This window comes from Rhododendron vialii, chromosome 12a (genome assembly GCF_030253575.1).
Source record: "Rhododendron vialii isolate Sample 1 chromosome 12a, ASM3025357v1".
NCBI lineage: Eukaryota > Viridiplantae > Streptophyta > Magnoliopsida > Ericales > Ericaceae > Rhododendron > Rhododendron vialii.
This window is the reverse complement of record NC_080568.1, coordinates 7,980,871-7,999,283: the sequence shown is the minus strand read 5'-3', so window position 1 is coordinate 7,999,283 and position 18,413 is coordinate 7,980,871. Positions and strand designations below refer to the sequence as shown.

Here is an 18,413-nt window from a genome sequence, read left to right as displayed (position 1 = left end):
GAGATATTGGAGGAAATTAAACCCGTTCTATACAATTGTGCTAACGGGATTAATTTCCTCCAACTCTCACATACAGCCCAAACACTACTTCTTTATCCTGCATCCACCATCCATCTTGGAAGGTCATTGGAGAATATAAATTCAACTTCTAAAAATAGCACGGTCGATTTAAGCATCTTGAGCCTTTTCCTTTCATTTGTGAGGATTCGCAATCAGAGGGTAGGAGTTTATAACAGCAGCGAAACACAATTCGTTTGACCGTGAGAAATTTCAACTGAACGCTCGACTGTCCATTCAAAAGTTGTGGGAGTTTGTTAAGGCACACCTAAGGTACATGAGTAAGGCTAAATGCTTACTAAGCTTAACGGACGACTTGGATGGTGCACAACTTGGGGCTGTGCACTAGCTGCACAACACCATCCCTCGGTTCGCTTATTTACTAATCGTGTTTGACCGTTCCGATGGTGCACAACACGGTGCTGTGCACCAGCCGCATAGCACCATCCCCCGGTTTGCTTATTTACAAACTGTGTTGACCGTATCATTTTAATGCATTTGTATCTGGTCTTGACTAGGAATTGTAGTGTTAATGGTATTATTTTGTATGATTGAAAATACTAGTGAAGTGAGAAAGATAGTTCTTCAAACCGGATAGAAGACATAACCATATTCGAGAGATAGTACTGGAAGCGCTTGTTGAATGACAAAATGAAGAAAAATCGGGGAGTGAACAAATCGGTCATGGATAACAAGGACCGATTAGTATGCCAATTGAAAAGAGAGACATTATGCATGTTACAAGTAATGGTAGGATAAGAGGGAAACCGAAAATAACCTAATCAGTGAGAGAAGAAATTTCGGCTTGTGATTTTAATGAAATCGATCGTTACTATCAATTGAGTGGAATGACAAAAGCAAGATTCATGCAGCCGACTCTAACAGTTGGGATAGGGTCAATCGAGTATGTACAACAACACAGTTTACTGAAACTTTTTTACCCACGTCAAAGATCCACAATTAAAAGTCCGGAGAGAAATTCAAACTGTGGCAGAATCCTAAACATTGCACAAATTAGAGAGCAGTCAAAATGATACTGCAGAACATCTTTTCTTTTCTCATGGATCATAACTATTGTACGTCTGGTACCTAAACATGCGAATATGTATAGGCCCCTAGGCCAACTGCGATATGTATCTTTCAAGTGATTATGTTTTCAGGAGGCATACGAAGGGCAAGGTTTCACCCTTTGTGATTTTTTCATATTGTTCCTTGCTCCAAGCTTACTTTCCATTTGTGAGACAAATTTAATGTCGATTTGGAAATCTTCTACCCACGGCCAATTTTAAAGCCAATCCTTTTAGCTATCAAATGTAAATTTTTAGGCGTGAAGGTTGTAAAACTTCTGAACCTTTGGCGGGAGAGAGAGAGTTTGTGGGATATCAAATTTGAAGGTGTTAGACACATTTAAGGCTCCGTTTGTTTGGATGTAAAATGTTTTTAGAAAACAAATTTCAAACTTTTATCTTTTCAATGTTTGGTTGACATATGATAAATATTTTCAAAAACCTACAAAATAACGTAGAGAGAGAGAGAGAGAGGGGGGTGGTTAAATTCAATTAAGGAGGGAGAGAATAAGGACATTGAACGTGGGTAGGACTAACGATCGAGGAAATTGAGTGATAAGAATTATAATAGAAGGTAATGGGTTTATTTTGGAAAATAACTTATGGAAGATTTAAGGGTAAGTCATTTTTTATCCAATTAATGAAAAATATTTTACATGTAAAATGTTTTCCTCAATTTTTGTACATCTAAATACCAAAAAATAGGTAAAACATTTTATGCCCAAACAAACAGAGCCTAACCTTCAAAAGGATTTGACATTAGTAGGAGTACGGGTGTACACGGTCCGGATTGGTCCGGTTCTCTAGAAAACCAGCAACCGGACCATTTCCAACAGTTCTAGGAAATTGAAAACCAGAACCTAACCAATATATGCATGGAACCTAACCAGAACCAAATCGCAAAACCGGTCCGGTCCGGTTTTGGTTCGGTTCCGGTTCTATCCAATTAACGTCCAAACACTTATTCACAAAATATAAACTCATAAAATTAAAAATTTAAAGCATCAAATAACTCATAAAATAATAAAAGACATTTTATTAAGAATCAAAACCCAATATGGTTCACGAAATACTTGACACTTGACCGAAAAACATTGACGAAAACCACCAATAAAGTAGCCAAAACCACTTATGGAATAATTAAATTTAGCGACAGAAAAACATTAATGACCCATTATATTTAGGACTAAGATTAAACCTATATCATAAACTATGAAAAGGACTAAAATTAAACCTATATCATAAACTATAAAATATAGCAGCACGTCTTGAAGTAAAGAATAACAGTTTTAATGCCCAAAACATCACTTAAATTAGCGGTACTAACTTCTTCCATGTTCAAAAAGTAGACCAATCTCTACACATATATTTATTTTTATATAATTATATATATTAGTTCTAAATGGTCCGGCTCGGTTCTAACCACGGTTCTTTAATTGAGAGCCAGAAACCAAACCAAAATTAATGGTTCTTATTTTTTGGAACCATAACCTGACCGCAGAACTGGACCGAATAGGACGGTTCAGTCCGGATCGGACCGGTTTTATGGTTCGGACGATTTTCTTGAACACCCCTAAGTAAGAGATGTTAAGAAACTTTGATATGGCATTCCCGTTGTATGTCCATCTTTTCTTGGATATGGTGTCTGCAATTGGAAATTTTCATCTGTTGGTAACATTGTATTAACTTTTTGCTCAAGCTGGTTGTATAAAATAGGAAATTTTTAACTATTGGTAACATTGTATTAATTCGTCTTCATGATCTACTCCCGGTGCCATATTGCTTCACTGCATGACAAGAGATTGCCTTTTACTTTTGAAATTTGGAGGCTTCTCCATCGTAATGAATCAAAGAGGTTGTACTTAATATAAAATAAGCGGTCTATTAGCCTTACAAATCGTACCTTTCTTGGCTTTCTTGTCTTTGGGCTCTTTATTTAAAGTCCCACATGGTCTGAGCGTTCTCGGCCTTTTGGTTAACGTTAACAGTCAGCTAGTTTACTGGTTCGTTCCAAAAGAGATTTAGAAGAAGTGAAGAACGTAATAGAAGGTAATAGGTTCAATTCGGAAAATAACTTATAGAAGATTTAAGGGTAAGTCATTTCATCCAATTAATGTAAAATATTTTTCTCAATTTTTGTACATCTAAATACCAAAAAATAGATAAAATATTTTATGCCCAAACAAACAGAGCCTAACCTTCAAAAGAATTTGACCATTAGTAGGAGATGTTAAGAAACTTTGATCGTCATAACTTTAATATTTTAAGCTAACTCCTTACGAAATATGCAAGTACTTGTAGAGCGCAAAAAGAAAAAGAAGTTGAAAAGTCAGGAGTACTTATTTCGCCATCCAACAATCCCACATCGGCTGGGAAAGACTCACGAAATGTTCGGGAAGGACTCAAATAGTCTCACATGCTAGCAGAGTGTTTTGTATATCTCAATTAATAAAGGGGAAATTTTTAAAAATGGTCTCTCTAGTTTGTACGAGTTTTTATTTTCGTCCTTCTACTATTAATTGTATCAATTTTAACCTTATAATTTTCATTCCATCTCAATTTCGTTCTTCTCTCTAACGCCGTCCATGAAACAAACGGAATTGAAGGGCAAAATTGTCATTTTCTCTCATAGAGGGACCAAATTGAAATTTTATGCAAACCAGAGGGATTATTTTTAAAATTTTACATTTTACTTTCGTTTTTTTCAAATAAAATAAAAAAGACAATAAGTAATGTATTTGACAACAGAATTATTTTTTATTGGGTAATCAAACTATATTGAAAAATTTATATTTCATTACACATTACAAAAATATTAGAAAATGCACAAATCAACCCCTTAGCTAATGTCTTTGTATCATGTTCTTATAATCTTCTTATTTTTTCACCCAATAAAAAAATGTTTAAAATCCGTGTTTATTTGTTATATGAGTGATCTTATGAGTAAGTCCCAAAATAAATACACTTATATCCATATTTTAATGTATTTGATCTCTTAATATTTAATAGTGTTTTATTGCTTAATTAAACACAATTACAAGATTTCTAAATACTACTGAACAACTTTTTCTTTTTAATCATGTGATAAAAAAAATAACGATAGTGAAAATTCAGTTGAAAAAAAAATACAAGACCAAGACAATTAACATAAGCGTTGTTTTTCGAATTTGCATGAAATCTCAATTTAGTCACTCTGTGAGGAGAAATGACAATTTTGTCCTTCAATTCCGTTTGTTTCATTAACGCCGTAAGCGAGAGGGACGAAATTGAGACAGAATGCAAATTATAGGACTAAAAGTAACACAATTGATACTAGAGTGACGAAAATGAAAATTCATGCAAACTAGAGGGACCATTTATAAAAATTTCCCTTATTAAAGTAAACCTCAATTGTTAATTTTAATTTAGGGGACATTTTTGAGAAATTTTGTCGGGGTCTATAGAATTATTACGAAGGAAAAACCAAGGGCCAACTCTTAAGTAAGGTCGGAGTACATCTAGGACCAATAAACAAACCGAATGAAACAAGTTGAACGAGTAAAAAAATAAGGCCGGAGCACATTTAGGACAATAAACAAACCGAATGAAACAAGTTGAACGAGTCAAAAAATTGATGCTCAAACTACATGAGTAAATTTACTATCAAACAGTTTTAATCGAGCTGAAAAAATTGATGCTCAAACTACATGAGTAAATTTACTATTAAACAGTTTTAATCGAGCCGATCACGAATTATTTTTAGATCCCAAGTCAAAGGATCATAACATTAATTGGATTTAGCTTGTTTGATGTGATTTGAAAGCCCTCCCAACAATATTCAAGCTTATTTTTTTACCTAACAAACCCTTGAGCCGGAAAAATCTTTTATGCAACGATGATTTGTGACGCTCTCTCATGTAATAATTATTTTTAACACCTCGAAAAATATTTTATGCAACAATTGTTTGTAACCATTTCTTACATTATGGCAACAATTATTTATTTGTAACACCATCTCACGTAACGCGGGCCTCATATGCCCAGCCATACTGAAAAAAGCGACTTTCTTGATCAGTCTCTCCCTTCGCAGTTCTTCTCCAAACCCTTCCCAAAGCTCCGAGCAAATTTACCCATTTCCATAAAGGCATAAACGATGAACCCAATGCGTAGATTCCCATACACAATCCTCACTTCCCTCTCACACCCCGCCACCTCCACCACCACCGCCCTCCTCCGCCCACTCTCTACCAAACCCACCACCACCGCCAACGACGAGTGGAACGACGCCTGGGAGTCCGCCTGGCTCCCGGACGACCTCTCCGGCCAAAACCGGGCCCCGTGGGAGTCCGACGTCAACTTCTCCCTCCCCCACACCCCTCCCGCCGCCGCCGCGACTGACGTGGACGCCGAGACGAAGGCGTTCGTGGAGGACATGACGGATAACTGGGAGCAGAGGAGGAAGAGCCCGAAGACCCAGCAACGGCAGGAGAAGGAAGAGAAGTTGAAGGAGATGGAGAAGAGTTCGCTGTACTGTTTGGAGAGCATAAAGAGGGATTATAGGGTGCAGAAGCAGAGGATTCATGCCGGGTTGTGGGTTAAGGAGATTGAGAAGCAAGAGGAGGATAAGTTGGGGGATGGGTTCGGCGGTGGAGGTGGGATTGAGAGTTTGCTTGATAGTTGCTCTGAGTATGTCTTCCTTTCCTCTCTCATCCATATTTAAGGTGCGTTTCGGCTATATTATTGGTGGGGCTACAAACGAACCGAATTGATCGCGAACAGCTCGTGGCTCGACTCGGCTCGGTTTGTTTAATAATCGAGGAGGTTTAGGCTCGTTTACTAAACGAGCCAAGCTTGACACTCAAAATCCCGGCTCGTTTGTACTGGCTCTGGCTCGTTTATATTGGCTTTGCTCGTTTAAAGATTAAATTAGTCAGGCTCGGCTCATTTAGGGCCGAGCTCGAGCTCGAGTTTTAGGAGCTTGAGTACTACGAAGCTTGGCTTGGCTTGTTTATACCCCTAATTATTGGACTACAGTCTACAGCTAAGGGAAATATTCAAGTGTAGTTGATGTATGTGAGGAGAATGACATGCCTAGATATCCGTGAAAACATGGCCTGTTGTCCATTTAGTTTAGCAAAAACGCTCCCATATTCATGGCTATGTATGTTCTAAGTGCATTTCTGGTGAGTATAAACTTTTTGGTATGAAGCTCTTCAATGGAGCATAGGCAAAGTTGTGAATTTGAGGAGCAATAAGAAAAAAATGAGTAGAAACTTAATTTGGTATGAAGCACGCCAATGGAGCCTAGGCGAGTAAAGACTTCATTTGGTATGGAGGACTCCAATGGAGACTAGGCATAGTTGTAAATTTGAGGAGGAGGTCAAATTTTGACGAAAAATTTGAGTCCCATTTATTTGAGTGAAAATTTACTCAATAATGTTAGACGACTCAATTTGATATAGATTTGAGTGGAGGACTAGAATGAGTTAAGAGTTTTGGGAGATTTTTACTAAGATTATGGTTTTAAGTTAAAGATGGAGATACTCTAACACGTATAATGATGGACTTTGTGTTAACGATTTTTTAATTATAGCTCACCTTTTATGGTGCAAGTATAGTCATGATGTGTTGAACCAATAAATCATTGGTAATTCAGTTGAAATGCATTCAATAGGTCGACATTTTGGAAGGTTTACCTAGTCTACGCAAAACTCACCTAGTCTACCAAATCCTACAAACTGCCTATTTAAGTTGGTAAGAATACCATGCAAAGGATCAACACATCATTCAGGATTCTTTAAATCACACATCAATCGTACTACTCTCAACCCTAATTCCCCGACCAAGACGAAACCCACATTGTCCAGAATTACTACCCTATCCACGACCCCACCTTCAACAGAATCTATTTGCTGCGACAAGAAGGATTTTCGTGGTTTCCGATCCCAACTGGAAATAGTTGTTTCCATTAACGGTCTGGTTTGTTTTCATATTTCCAAGCCCTGTACCAACAATATCATCCTATGGAACCCTGCCACTGCAGAGGTCAGGAACATACCCAGTCCTGACGATCAAACTCCACAATCTTTTGGATTCTGATCGCATATGGTTCTGCTACAAAAACGATTACAAAATTGTATACGAGTTCTGATGTTTAAAATAGATTGTAAGATTTGTCCTCGAGTACAGGTGTACTCTCTAACTACTGATTCTTGGCGAACAATTTGGGCTGAGGTTCCCTTTGAGTCCGTGTACCGTGAGCCTTGCACATTCGTCAACGAAGAACCTCACTGGTTTGTGTATGGTACCAGAGGGCGTCGTATCTTTCGCTTTGATACCTTGAACGAGGTGTTCGAGGAATTGCCCCCACTGGATGCTATGTAAGATCGAGCTATAGGTTGGCACAATGTAATCAATTGGAATGGGGAGCTGGGCGTTCTTGCCACTTTAAACGGTATAGGATGCATGACCCTACCCATCCCTGCTCGTACATTTAGTATTTGGGCTTTGGCAGGGTTCCACAGGATAATATTGGCTTGGGAATATGAAGACAAATCACATTGAACCAACAATTCCATTTGGGGTCGGAAACCAGGGAAATACAATTTGATGGCCTTTTCTTCTCACAGCAAATAGATTCTGTTGAAGGTGGGGTCGTGGATAGGGTAGTAATTCTGGACGATGTGGGTTTTGTCTTGTTGCGAATAGGTAGTAATTCAAGAACGCCCATCGATAGCTGCAGCACCAGCGAGTTATGTAAAAATAGTTTGAGCTATCAAGAGGGAAAAAAAAAACCCACGTCCATGCGTGCTAAACAAGGACAGCGGCAGGATTATTTTTTCAAACTTTTGAAGAATCTTGGTAGGCAAACCAGAAGATTCAAAATATTCATAACTTATGTGTTTTTGTCAAGTTTGGGGTGGGGTTGCTTCCAGCCATCCCCCCTTGTGTGTTTAACATGCATTCCTTTTCTTGATCCAAATTCATGTGTGGTTCAAGTATCACATCAAACGCGAAGTCTTGTGTCTTTGGCTAAGAAAATACCCGGATTTCACATATAGCGACAACTTCTGTTTTTTAGTACAATTAATTTGTGTTTGATAGATTCCTTCGGCTTCCTATATGCAAATGGTTATCATTTCTTATTTCGTTTATCTGTAGTCATATATTATTTCATGTAACTTTATGTACATCATAATGTGATGCATGACCTTATTCATGTATAGGTTCAGATATCTAGTAAGATGTCCTGATGTCCTGCATTATTAATTGGGTACACGAATGTCACAAGAGTTCTGAATTCCGATTCATGTAACTCTATGTACCTCATAATGTGATGCACCTTAATCATGTGTAGGTTCAGATGCCTTGTAATCATGTATTAACCTCCTTTTCCAACCGATAACATGCTTTTGAAACCAGAAGGCTATGTACCACGGACACGGAACGCGGGAATTCTAAAATAATGGGGACACGGACACAGCGGGGGACACGGCCCTATATATATACTGAAATATAGAAGACATATATATACTGACATACAACCAGATGATTGGGGAAGAGAGTGGAACCTGAAGATCGACAGATCTAGGGTTTCAATGCTCTAAAACAAGCTATCTTTATGAACTTAATTACACTATCAGCCCCAATGTTTACAGTAATAACATATTTAACCCCCCAAAAATTAAAAAATAATTACACATATACTCCTGCCATATCCCCAACCGTGTCCTGTGCGTGTCCCAGCTGTGTCCCCCGAATATAAACTTTTTGGATGAAGCACTTTAATGGAGCAAAGGCAAAGTAGTAAATTTGAAAAACTATGAGAAAAAAATGAGTAGAAACTTACATTTGGTATGAAGCACACCAATGGAGACTCGGCGAGTAGAAACTTCATTTGGCATGAAGGACTCCAATGGAGACTAGGCATCGTTGTAAATTTGAGGAGGAGGTAAGATTTCAAATAGAAGTTTCGAGTCTTGCTTGATTTGAGTAGAAATTTGCTTAAAAACTTGAGTGAATCTTGTTCTGATATTGATTTGACTCTAAGAATTGGAGTGAGTTTGGGAGATTTTTACTCGGATTTTTGTTTTGAGTCAAGGGCTGGAGATGTTGTAGTCCATATATTGTTGGACTTTGTGTTACATGGATTTTCGAAGTAATGCTCTCAACATATGGTGCAAGTATAGTCATGATATGTTTAACAATAAATCATCGGTAATTCAATTGCAAGGCCTTCAATATATTGTCATTTTGGAAGGTATACCTTGTAAATAAGGTGACAACCATCAGTTTTATCTAGTAGCTGCAGCACCAATGAGCTATGTGGAAAAAGTTTACGCTATCGACAAAAAGAAAAAAAGAAAGAGAGGAAAATAGGAACCACGTCCGCACGTTCCCAAACAAGGATGGAGGCAGGATTATAACTTGACGGTGGAAGATGTACATATAACCAAAATAGTTTGTAAATGGGCGTAGGAAGGGGCTGGCATCAATCTTTTGAAGAAACTTAGCATGCAAACAAAAAATTTGAAAACATTCACAACTGATATTGCCATAATAATGTGTTTTGTTATTTTCAAGTTTGGGGTGGGGGTTGCTTCCAGCCATGCCCCCTTGTGTCTGTCTATGATTATGTTCTCACTTTCTTGTGCCAAATTCATGTGTAGTTAAAGTATCACATGAAACGTGGAGTCTTGTATCCTAGGCTAAGAAAATTGATTTCACGTATAGTGGGAGATATTGTTAGTGCAAGTAATTTGCGTATGATAGAGTACCGTCTATTCTATGGAAAAAGAGGATTGGAGTGAGTTTTAGGAGATTTTTGGACGGATGTTGGTTCTGAGTCAAGGGCTGGAGATGCTCTAATGCATATAATGTTGGACCTTCTGCTATATGGATTTTTGAAGTACAGCACTACAGCTCACATGTTATAGTGCAAGTATAGTCATGATATGTTTAATCAATAAGTCATAGGTGATTCAATTCAAAGGCCTTCGATGGGTTCACATTTTGGAAGGTACACCCTATAAGTATGTTGACAGTTATTAGTTTTATCTACTAGCTGCAGCACCTGCGAGTTATGCGGAAAAAAGTACAGAAAAACAAAAAGAGAAGAAAAAAAGAACCACGTCCCAAACAAGGACGTAGGCTGGATTATAGCTCGACTGTGGAAGATGTACATAAAACCAATATAACTTGTAAATAAGCGTAGGTAGGGGCAGGCATCAAACTTTTGAAGAATCTTAGTGGGCAAGCCAAAAGTTAGAAAATATTGACAAATGATATTGCCCTAAGAATGTGTTTTTGTCAAGTTTGGGGTGGGGTTGCTTCCAGCCATGCCACCTTGTGTCTATCTTTGCTCTCACATGCATTCCTTTTCTTGCTCCAAGTTCATGTGTGGTTCAAGTATCACATGAAACGTGGAGTTCTTGTATCTTCGGCTTAGAAATACCTGAATCTCACAAATAGTAACAGATACTGTTTGTTAGTGCAATTAATTTGTGTATGATAGATTCCTTCTGCTTCCTATAGACGAATGCATATCATTTCAGCTTTTGTTTATCATTATTGGTACTTAGTTGTGTGATGTGTGAATGAACCATTAACATATTCTCAGCTTTCCTACACATGACCTAGGAGAATATGAACAAGGTTGCCGTTATTATGCCATGAACACGTACTGGGAGCATAGGGCTATCGTTTTCAAATGCTTGGAAAATAACTCAAATAGTATTGGTAGTACAGAGGTGCCTTAGTTGGTGTCTCAAACAAGATAAATTGATTAAACTTCGTGTCATTTCAGATGCCTGGTAAGATGTCCTAATGTCCTGTGTCATTAATCAGCTGTATGTGTGTCACAAGAGTTCCAAATCCCGATTCATGCAACTTTATGTACATCATAATGTGATGCATGCCCTTATTCATGTGTAGGTTCAGATGCCTAGCAAGATGTCCTGCATTATTAATTGTGTATATGTATGCCACAAGAGTTCCGAATTCCGATTCATGTAGCTTTATGTACATCATAATGTGATGCAAGCCTGTAATCATGTGTAGGTTCAGATGCCTGGTAATCATGTCTTAACATCCTTTTCCAACCGGTAACATTCTTTTGAAACCAGTAGGTATCCTAGTTATATAATTAGCTAAAAGGTTTGTATTCTTTCTAGCTTTTTTCCTTTGTTTATTTTTAATAACCTCTATTTCTTGCTTGATTAAAAATGCAGGATTTTTGACTCTCCCAACAATGACTTGAACAACACGAAAATCCCAAGTTCTTCTGAGTTCAAAAACAAGCCTGATGGTTGGGAAACAACAGCAAAAGCTCAAGATGGGAGTGTCTGGGAGATGTCGCAAAGGGAAGAAGACATTCTTATCCAAGAATTTGAGCGCCGGATTGCATTCAGCAAATTCCAGGTTTGTCATAGTCATTTGCATCTCATTGCCATATGCACATGTCCATAGGAGCACATAGTTCCTTGTATGATAAAAACTTGCAATGTTGATAAGCATGCAATGAAGAAGGATACAGTCTGCAATTCAGGTTCCCCAAATTATTAACTGCATTGAGTCATTGGTCAATGTCACAATAAAGTTAACTGAAATGATAGGCCTAGTCATCCTAGCATGTCTGTTGGTATGTGGCACTTGGAATTGTTGTTTGGACTCTGATCAATTTACTTGATACTAATAGCATAAAACCCAGTTGAAGTTTAACTTGTAAACTCTTTTCCACAAACATCTACATAATCGATAATAGAGATAAATACACAACAAAAATCTACCAATTCTTAAAGATAGATGACTTAAAACTAAATGAAAAGGATACATAGTGTTCAGTTACCAGTCTGAAAATAAAAGAAAGTGCTTACAAACAAGACAAGGGTCCAAGAGCATACAAGAACGATGAACATAAACAAAATGCAAAACGTAAGCACATGGAAGAAGGTTGCTAGTGCAGCATCATGAATAAAAGACCATAATCCAAAGCACTCAAATATCCGAACTTCTTCAACGATGCTGCCACCAAGTGGTTGAAAGGAAAGGAGGCATTGGCTTCAGAATGTATTCTTGAAAATCCGGAAGATTAGCCGAAGCTTTAGCCCTAGAAAGAGATTGATTTGAGCCCGCAGATGTGCTCCATATAGGGAAGATTGAGAAAGTAAACACAAATCAAAGAGCGAAGGGGCTAATGTCACCTGAAAGTCTTTAATGTAGTCTAAATGTAAGAAAAGTAAAAAGGGATTCAGTGAAGGATCATCATTAGCATGCGAGAAGATTTTAAAACTTGATCCTCATTTTTAATGGGCGTCTGCATTCAGATTTTGCTATACTCCTCCTTGTCTGCAAAGCTTTCCAAATTATTCCATGGAAATGTATGCAGTTTCTGATCTAGTCATGGTAGTTTCATATAATACGTTTGTTTCTGTAAGCTGGAATGCAGATTGCAAGTTTTATCAAGACTCATATTTTTAGCCGGAGGAGGCCTATTGATGGCTGGAAATATATGATAGAGGAGATTGGACCAAATGCCAGGAAAGGGAAGGGTAGTGTTTCAAGGTTACCGAGTCTCTCTGATGCCTCAACTCAACCATTCAAGGAAGAAAAGATACCTATTGCAAGCAGAGTCATGTCACATAAGCGGAGGTGATCATGTATTCAGAGACGCAGAGGGGATGCTGCGTGTTATGTATCATATTTTGTGGCAATTTTTGGTCTCTTGATTCTTAATCAGTATCGCAATACCGAAAATAGCTCCTCAAATTTTCTTCTCCTCCATACCCTCTCTTCCACACATGTAACTATGTCATGTCTGATGCATTAGTGTGGTCTATCTCTTCCTGCAGCTGGAGAACATATTTATCTTGGTTTCACTCTGGATATTGGTGTACTTGGTTAAGGGAGACAAGCCTTCCAAATAAGATAAATTTATTGACAGATATAACTATCCTATTTTGGCAGATGATTGGCACTGTCCAACATGCCATCAGAATTAGAAATACCACCAATTCTTACTGTTTTCCCACGTCATCCAATAAATGGCAGTCCAAAAAAGGGAAGGATAATTAGGTCAATGTAATACCCGACCTAGATTTTGGAGATATTTCCCAAGAATGTACTCTTATGATCAATTTAGTACATACTATGTGATTCTGCATCCATTGCCCGCAGGTGGGCATAATTTTAAGAATATCTTTGACTTCTGTACCACTATATGATTACAAGTGCACCTACGCCTTTATTAGGGGATCAAGGGTTAGTCCAGTTGGTTGGTAAGTTTGCTTACTTACATAATTGATGGGGGTTTGATTCTTGAGGTTAGATCGCAAGAAAGTAATTTCTTATGAATTTTCTAGTCTTGGTGTGAATGATTGCCTCTCACTGGACACCGTGGTTCGTAGCCACATGCTCTAATCTTTTGAGCTATAGGCCCCACACTCTCTACTGGATTTGTTCCTAGGAGTAGACTAAAAAAAGGGAACCTTTCCTCCCCCAGCCATTTTATTTTCGGGGGACTGGGGAGGAGATCAGTTGAGATGCGTATAAGCTGGCCTAGACACACCTTGTCGGGGAAAAAAAAAAAAGGGTTAGGAAAAAACCATGGGACAAGTGTTTCATGGATACACTTTCACCGAAGGGCCAAGGGGTGAGTAATACAAGATAAAAATGAAACAAGACGAGAGAGAGAGAGAGAGAGAGAGAGAGAGAGAGAGAGACGTGAGATTTGTTCAGACGCATTTCCCAGGGGTTTTGTCTCTTCCAGCAGGGATTGGTAGCTATAAATGTATAGACATATAGATTGTTTCATTTTCATGTTCACCGTGATAGAACTTCAAAGAGAGCAAAGGTGGTTGGAGCTGGGTTAGACAAGGGAAACAAGGAATAGAAGAGAAAGGGAGGAAAGATGGGAGAAAAGGAGGAAAAAGGTAGGTAAAATTATGCAAATACTTAAGTGGGAGATGGCTTTTCAATAATTGTTTGTTTGTTTATATAGAAGTGGTGGAGTAAATTATTCAGTTTTGTTATTCGGTTGGGTTAGATAGGTAGAGTAATGCTGTAATTATAGGTCGTTAAGGTCAAAATTTGATATTTTAGCCATAAGAAAGTATTCATATATTTAAAAGAATACGAAAAATTGGCATCTAAATAACTTTTCGCTCCGCTGATATTGTACACACACATATATCTAATGTCAACTTCAAAAAAGAGCTCTTCTAATTGTAGTTTGAATCATTGGCTGTGTAACTCTTGCTGAAAGAAAAATAATCAAAAGCATTAAAAATTGAGTTTTAATTATAATAAGTAAAAGCAGAAGTTGCGATAAATAAGTTTACATAAAGTTGAACAGAAAAGAAATTGAAAGCCAGTTTATAAATTGCAACAATTACAAAAAAAAAGAAGAAGAAGAGAAAATGTGAATGAATGAAAGGAAGATAGTAGAAATAACCTACCTTATATTCAAATCAACTTTTAACTCTTTTTTTCTTCCTCTTAAACAATAAAAAAGAAAAGAAAAGAAAAGAAAATCAAGTTTACTGGCTGGGCTATGCCCTCAGCCCAAACTTTCACCAGAAGCCCATATGCTAATGGGCCACTTCCCCATTGCCCTAAAGCCTCGTCAAGGCCTGTTAGGGTTTCGCTCGAAAAGATAATAGAGGCGGTATATAATCGTCTCTCTTCACACTCGCGTCGTCTCTCCCTCTCTCTCTCTCTCCCGAGAAGTTTTCCTTTTGCATTTCCATAGCCTCCGGCAGACATGGTGCACGTCAACTACTATCGCAACTGTAAGTCTTCCGTATACACAAATCTGTTTATGTGTTTTTGTAATAAGCGCGATTTGATGCTGTATTTGTACTTGTTAAACAAAAACCCTAAGTTGCATCGTTTATGTTTTTAGTTCAGAGAACGTATTACTATCTCAGTTTGTTTGTTTGTTTTTTTTTTTTTTTGCCCTTTTGATTCGTGTAGGGTTATAAGATCGAAAATCTGATCGTTTATTTGCATCAATCTTTTTGTTCTTTAGTTCATGTAGGTTTATTAGCTCGAAAGTATGATTGATCTGAACGTTTATTTGAACTGAGATAAGGAAAAAAACTGAAATCCATTGGTGATATTTCTAGATGAAAGAACACTTATTATGATCTCAGTCCTGTTAATGCTATCTCGTCAACCAAACAAAGAATGAATCCACCGAGTTGTCATACAACTTTTACTGGTTTAGTTAACTCGGCGTAGAAGGGCTAGAAAACGTCGTGTTAGGCATTTTATGCAGCCTGAGTGTGGCCAATATGTGCCTTTGACAAGCTAGGTGAACAGCTATGCATATTGCCAATTCCCTTTTCAGCTAGTTGGATCTAGCTAGTCATTTGTCACTTGTGGCGGACGGAGGGTGGTGCGGGCGGGGGCCATGGCACCCCCAAACTTTTGAGTAATTTCTCATTCTACATGTGTAGATTGTTTGGTAGGTAAAATTTAGTGTTTTGGCCCCTCAGTATCTTGATAATTTTACTTTAGCTCCTTTAAAGCGGATATTTTTTTACCACAATTCCTCCAATCTCGAAGTAGTGTTGCATTTGGCTCCATCTATATCAAATTCCGGCATCTGGCATTGTTTGAGGGTATCTGAAAACAAATAACAATTACTGAGACCCAGTTTCTCTCTCCCGGCAATGTAAATTGGAAAAAGATTAGATTTTGAAATGATCGCCAAAACGAAGACTGTTGGGCACATATCAAAAGAATTTCTATGCAAAGATAAGAAATTATAATTTTTTTTTGTGAAGCCTGGCTAAAAAATACCTAGTGGTGTTGGAGATGGTCTCAGGCTTTCAGTACACCTCTAAACATTAACAGACCAACTGGATGTTTCCTTTGTTTTCCTTCATTTTTCAAGTCAAATTCCTAAACTTAAATAATGGTTCTGAGATGCAAAAACCTTTGATAAATATCGCTGGTATTATGAGAATGAGCGATTGGATGCGTAATTGAAGCTTCAATGCTTTTAATCTTTTAGGTTTTGGTAATCTGATCTATATTTATTTTTGCAACTATGTCAAAGTAGATGGTTTTCTTTATTCCTAGTTAAATTTTTAATGGAAAAACTCTTAGGAAATCTTTTTGTCCCTCTAAGGAGTGATTGGATGCTGTGGTGAAGCCTTTTGGCTTTAGCTTTTATTTGTGATGAACTGTGTTTTTTTTAGTGTGTATGTAAAATATATTTTTTCTTGTCCATGTTGAATTTGCGAACTAAACCGACTATTAATTACAGATGGGAAGACTTTTAAGAAACCTCGTCGCCCCTATGAGAAGGAGCGATTAGATGCTGAGCTGAAGCTAGTGGGAGAGTATGGGCTCCGCTGCAAGAGGGAGCTGTGGAGGGTTCAATATGCTTTGAGCCGCATCCGTAATGCTGCAAGAATGCTTCTTACCCTTGATGAGAAGAATTCCCGCAGAATTTTCGAGGGTGAAGCCCTTTTGAGGAGGATGAACAGGTATGGTCTGCTTGATGAGAGCCAGAACAAGCTTGATTATGTGTTGGCCCTCACTGTGGAGAACTTCCTCGAGCGTCGCCTCCAGACTCTTGTTTTCAAGACAGGTATGGCGAAGTCAATTCACCATGCCAGAGTGCTAATCAGGCAGAGGCATATCAGGTATGTTGGTGCAGCTTATTTGAAAAGTTTTCTGTTGACAATGAATTGAGTGAACCAGAAAAGTTTTCGTACAATTTTTGAAATTTATGCTCTATTTACTTGCATGTTGGTTTATCTCTGTAAGATATGGTGGTGTTGAAGTTCATTAGGCCTATTAAATTTGATCTAAATCTGATTTTCAAGGACCATAAACGTGTGCTAAAATCCTTTTTATGTCTTGGGAGTGTGCTGGGCAGAATACATGTAGAAAAATTTGGTTGAGTTATTTGTTGCCCTAGTAAATATGATCTGAATCCGATTTTTGGACGAGCAGAGCTTCACCATTGTGTATAAATAGTACTAGTTTTGTATATTCTGGACAAGTATGGTAGGCAGAATATATGTTTTATATGATGAAAATTGGACTTTACAATTTTAGTTTGCTAGTTTTGGCTGTTGCATTTTTGCACAATAGTGGGATAGTTTTTTCACATTGAATTACTCTTGTTTTCATATGCTTGAAGTCTTAACTCTCGAGTCTTGAGTGCATTAGCCCAAGACTACATTAGCTTTTCAGGGCTGAGCAACTCAAATTTACCCATTCAATCAAATTTCTTAAACTAAAAATTAGGACATTATATGCAAGGTTATTTTGCTATTGCAGGGTTGGGAGGCAGGTGGTCAATGTTCCCTCCTTCATGGTGAGGCTGGATTCCCAGAAGCACATTGATTTCTCGTTGACAAGTCCTCTTGGTGGTGGACGTCCAGGTAGAGTCAAGCGAAAGAACATGAAGGCTGCTGCTAAGAAGGCTGCTGGTGGTGACGGAGATGAAGAAGACGAAGAGTGAGGCCTTGCATCCATGTAGGTTTTTGTTGCAGCATTAGCAAGCGTGACCTTGTGTTTTTTCACATTAACTAGTTTACTACTTAAGCCTAAACAGCAGACAGTGATTTTGAGAACCTTCGTTGTAGGAAGTTTTGAATGCGTTTATGCTTATGCTTTCTTGACTGTCCCTTGGAATATATTTGTTTGTCTCATTTCGAGTGGTGGTGATATATTATGGAAGATTCAGTAGTAAATTGGCTTCTGTGGATGAGTTGAAGTTGAGGCAGTTTGGTTTTTCACACAGTTAATCTTATGGGCTCAGTCATATGCCGTATGTTGGTGAAGTATCATAGGAACCGATTGATTAAGCTGTCTATATTGGCCTTTTGCTTTGTGATATTGGAAGCTGACGATGCATACCATTTTTCAACTTGGCAATGTCAATCCGCTGTAGTAGCTCTATGAATCTGGTATCTGTGAGAGAATTTTTGCACTGCAGTAGAATGACTGATCCTTTCCAGGATTTGCCGCGGATCTGGAATTCATGGTCACGTTTGTGGAGGTGGTTAAAGCGGTCAGCTCCTCTTCGGCAGGTTTTTGATTAGCAAGAAAATACTAGTAGAAACTTAGGAGTATCGGTGGTTAAGCTTGATGAAAGGTGTTAAAAGGGAAAACCAACTCGGTTTTAACTTTCAAATGGACTATGTTTTCTCCTTTGGTACAAAATGAGCCTCTACATACGAGCCGAGTTTCTACACCAGAGCGGAACTTATGTACACAACTAATCAACCGACGACTAACTCAAGCTCTTCTTGTTTGCTAAGCGTGTAAAAAAATTTGTTTGAGCTTGGT

The 18,413-nt window shown here is 38.0% G+C and overlaps 2 protein-coding genes across 3 annotated transcripts; both read left to right on the top strand.

The window, feature by feature from the left end:
* The first annotated feature begins 5,130 nt into the window (after positions 1-5,130).
* LOC131310428 (protein GAMETE CELL DEFECTIVE 1, mitochondrial) lies at positions 5,131-13,126 on the top strand. 2 transcript variants are annotated; one of them, XM_058337430.1, is made up of 3 exons: positions 5,131-5,789; positions 11,333-11,522; positions 12,539-13,126. In XM_058337430.1, the coding sequence occupies exons 1-3, from the start codon at positions 5,257-5,259 to the stop codon at positions 12,614-12,616; spliced, it is 801 nt and encodes a 266-aa protein (XP_058193413.1). In that variant the 5' UTR covers positions 5,131-5,256; the 3' UTR covers positions 12,617-13,126. The 2 variants fall into 2 exon arrangements, with proteins under 2 accessions (XP_058193413.1, XP_058193412.1); XM_058337429.1 differs by having other exon boundaries at positions 5,135-5,789; positions 12,550-13,126.
* A 1,602-nt stretch (positions 13,127-14,728) lies between these two features.
* On the top strand, positions 14,729-17,815 carry LOC131310431 (small ribosomal subunit protein uS4y-like). Its single transcript, XM_058337435.1, has 3 exons — positions 14,729-14,890; positions 16,375-16,756; positions 17,400-17,815. The coding sequence occupies exons 1-3, from the start codon at positions 14,863-14,865 to the stop codon at positions 17,581-17,583; spliced, it is 594 nt and encodes a 197-aa protein (XP_058193418.1). The 5' UTR covers positions 14,729-14,862; the 3' UTR covers positions 17,584-17,815.
* Positions 17,816-18,413: the final 598 nt, after the last annotated feature.

Bases quoted from the DNA above. Each gene is read 5' to 3' on its own strand.
- LOC131310431 (XM_058337435.1), top strand. From the start codon at position 14,863: ATGGTGCACGTCAACTACTATCGCAACT. The intron at 14,891-16,374 runs GTAAGTCTTCCG...TATTAATTACAG, and splicing joins CGTCAACTACTATCGCAACT to ATGGGAAGACTTTTAAGAAA. The intron at 16,757-17,399 runs GTATGTTGGTGC...TTGCTATTGCAG, and splicing joins ATCAGGCAGAGGCATATCAG to GGTTGGGAGGCAGGTGGTCA.
- LOC131310428 (XM_058337429.1), top strand. From the start codon at position 5,257: ATGAACCCAATGCGTAGATTCCCATACACAATCCTCACTTCCCTCTCA. The intron at 5,790-11,332 runs GTATGTCTTCCT...TTAAAAATGCAG, and splicing joins TTGCTTGATAGTTGCTCTGA to GATTTTTGACTCTCCCAACA. The intron at 11,523-12,549 runs GTTTGTCATAGT...GCTGGAATGCAG, and splicing joins TTGCATTCAGCAAATTCCAG to ATTGCAAGTTTTATCAAGAC.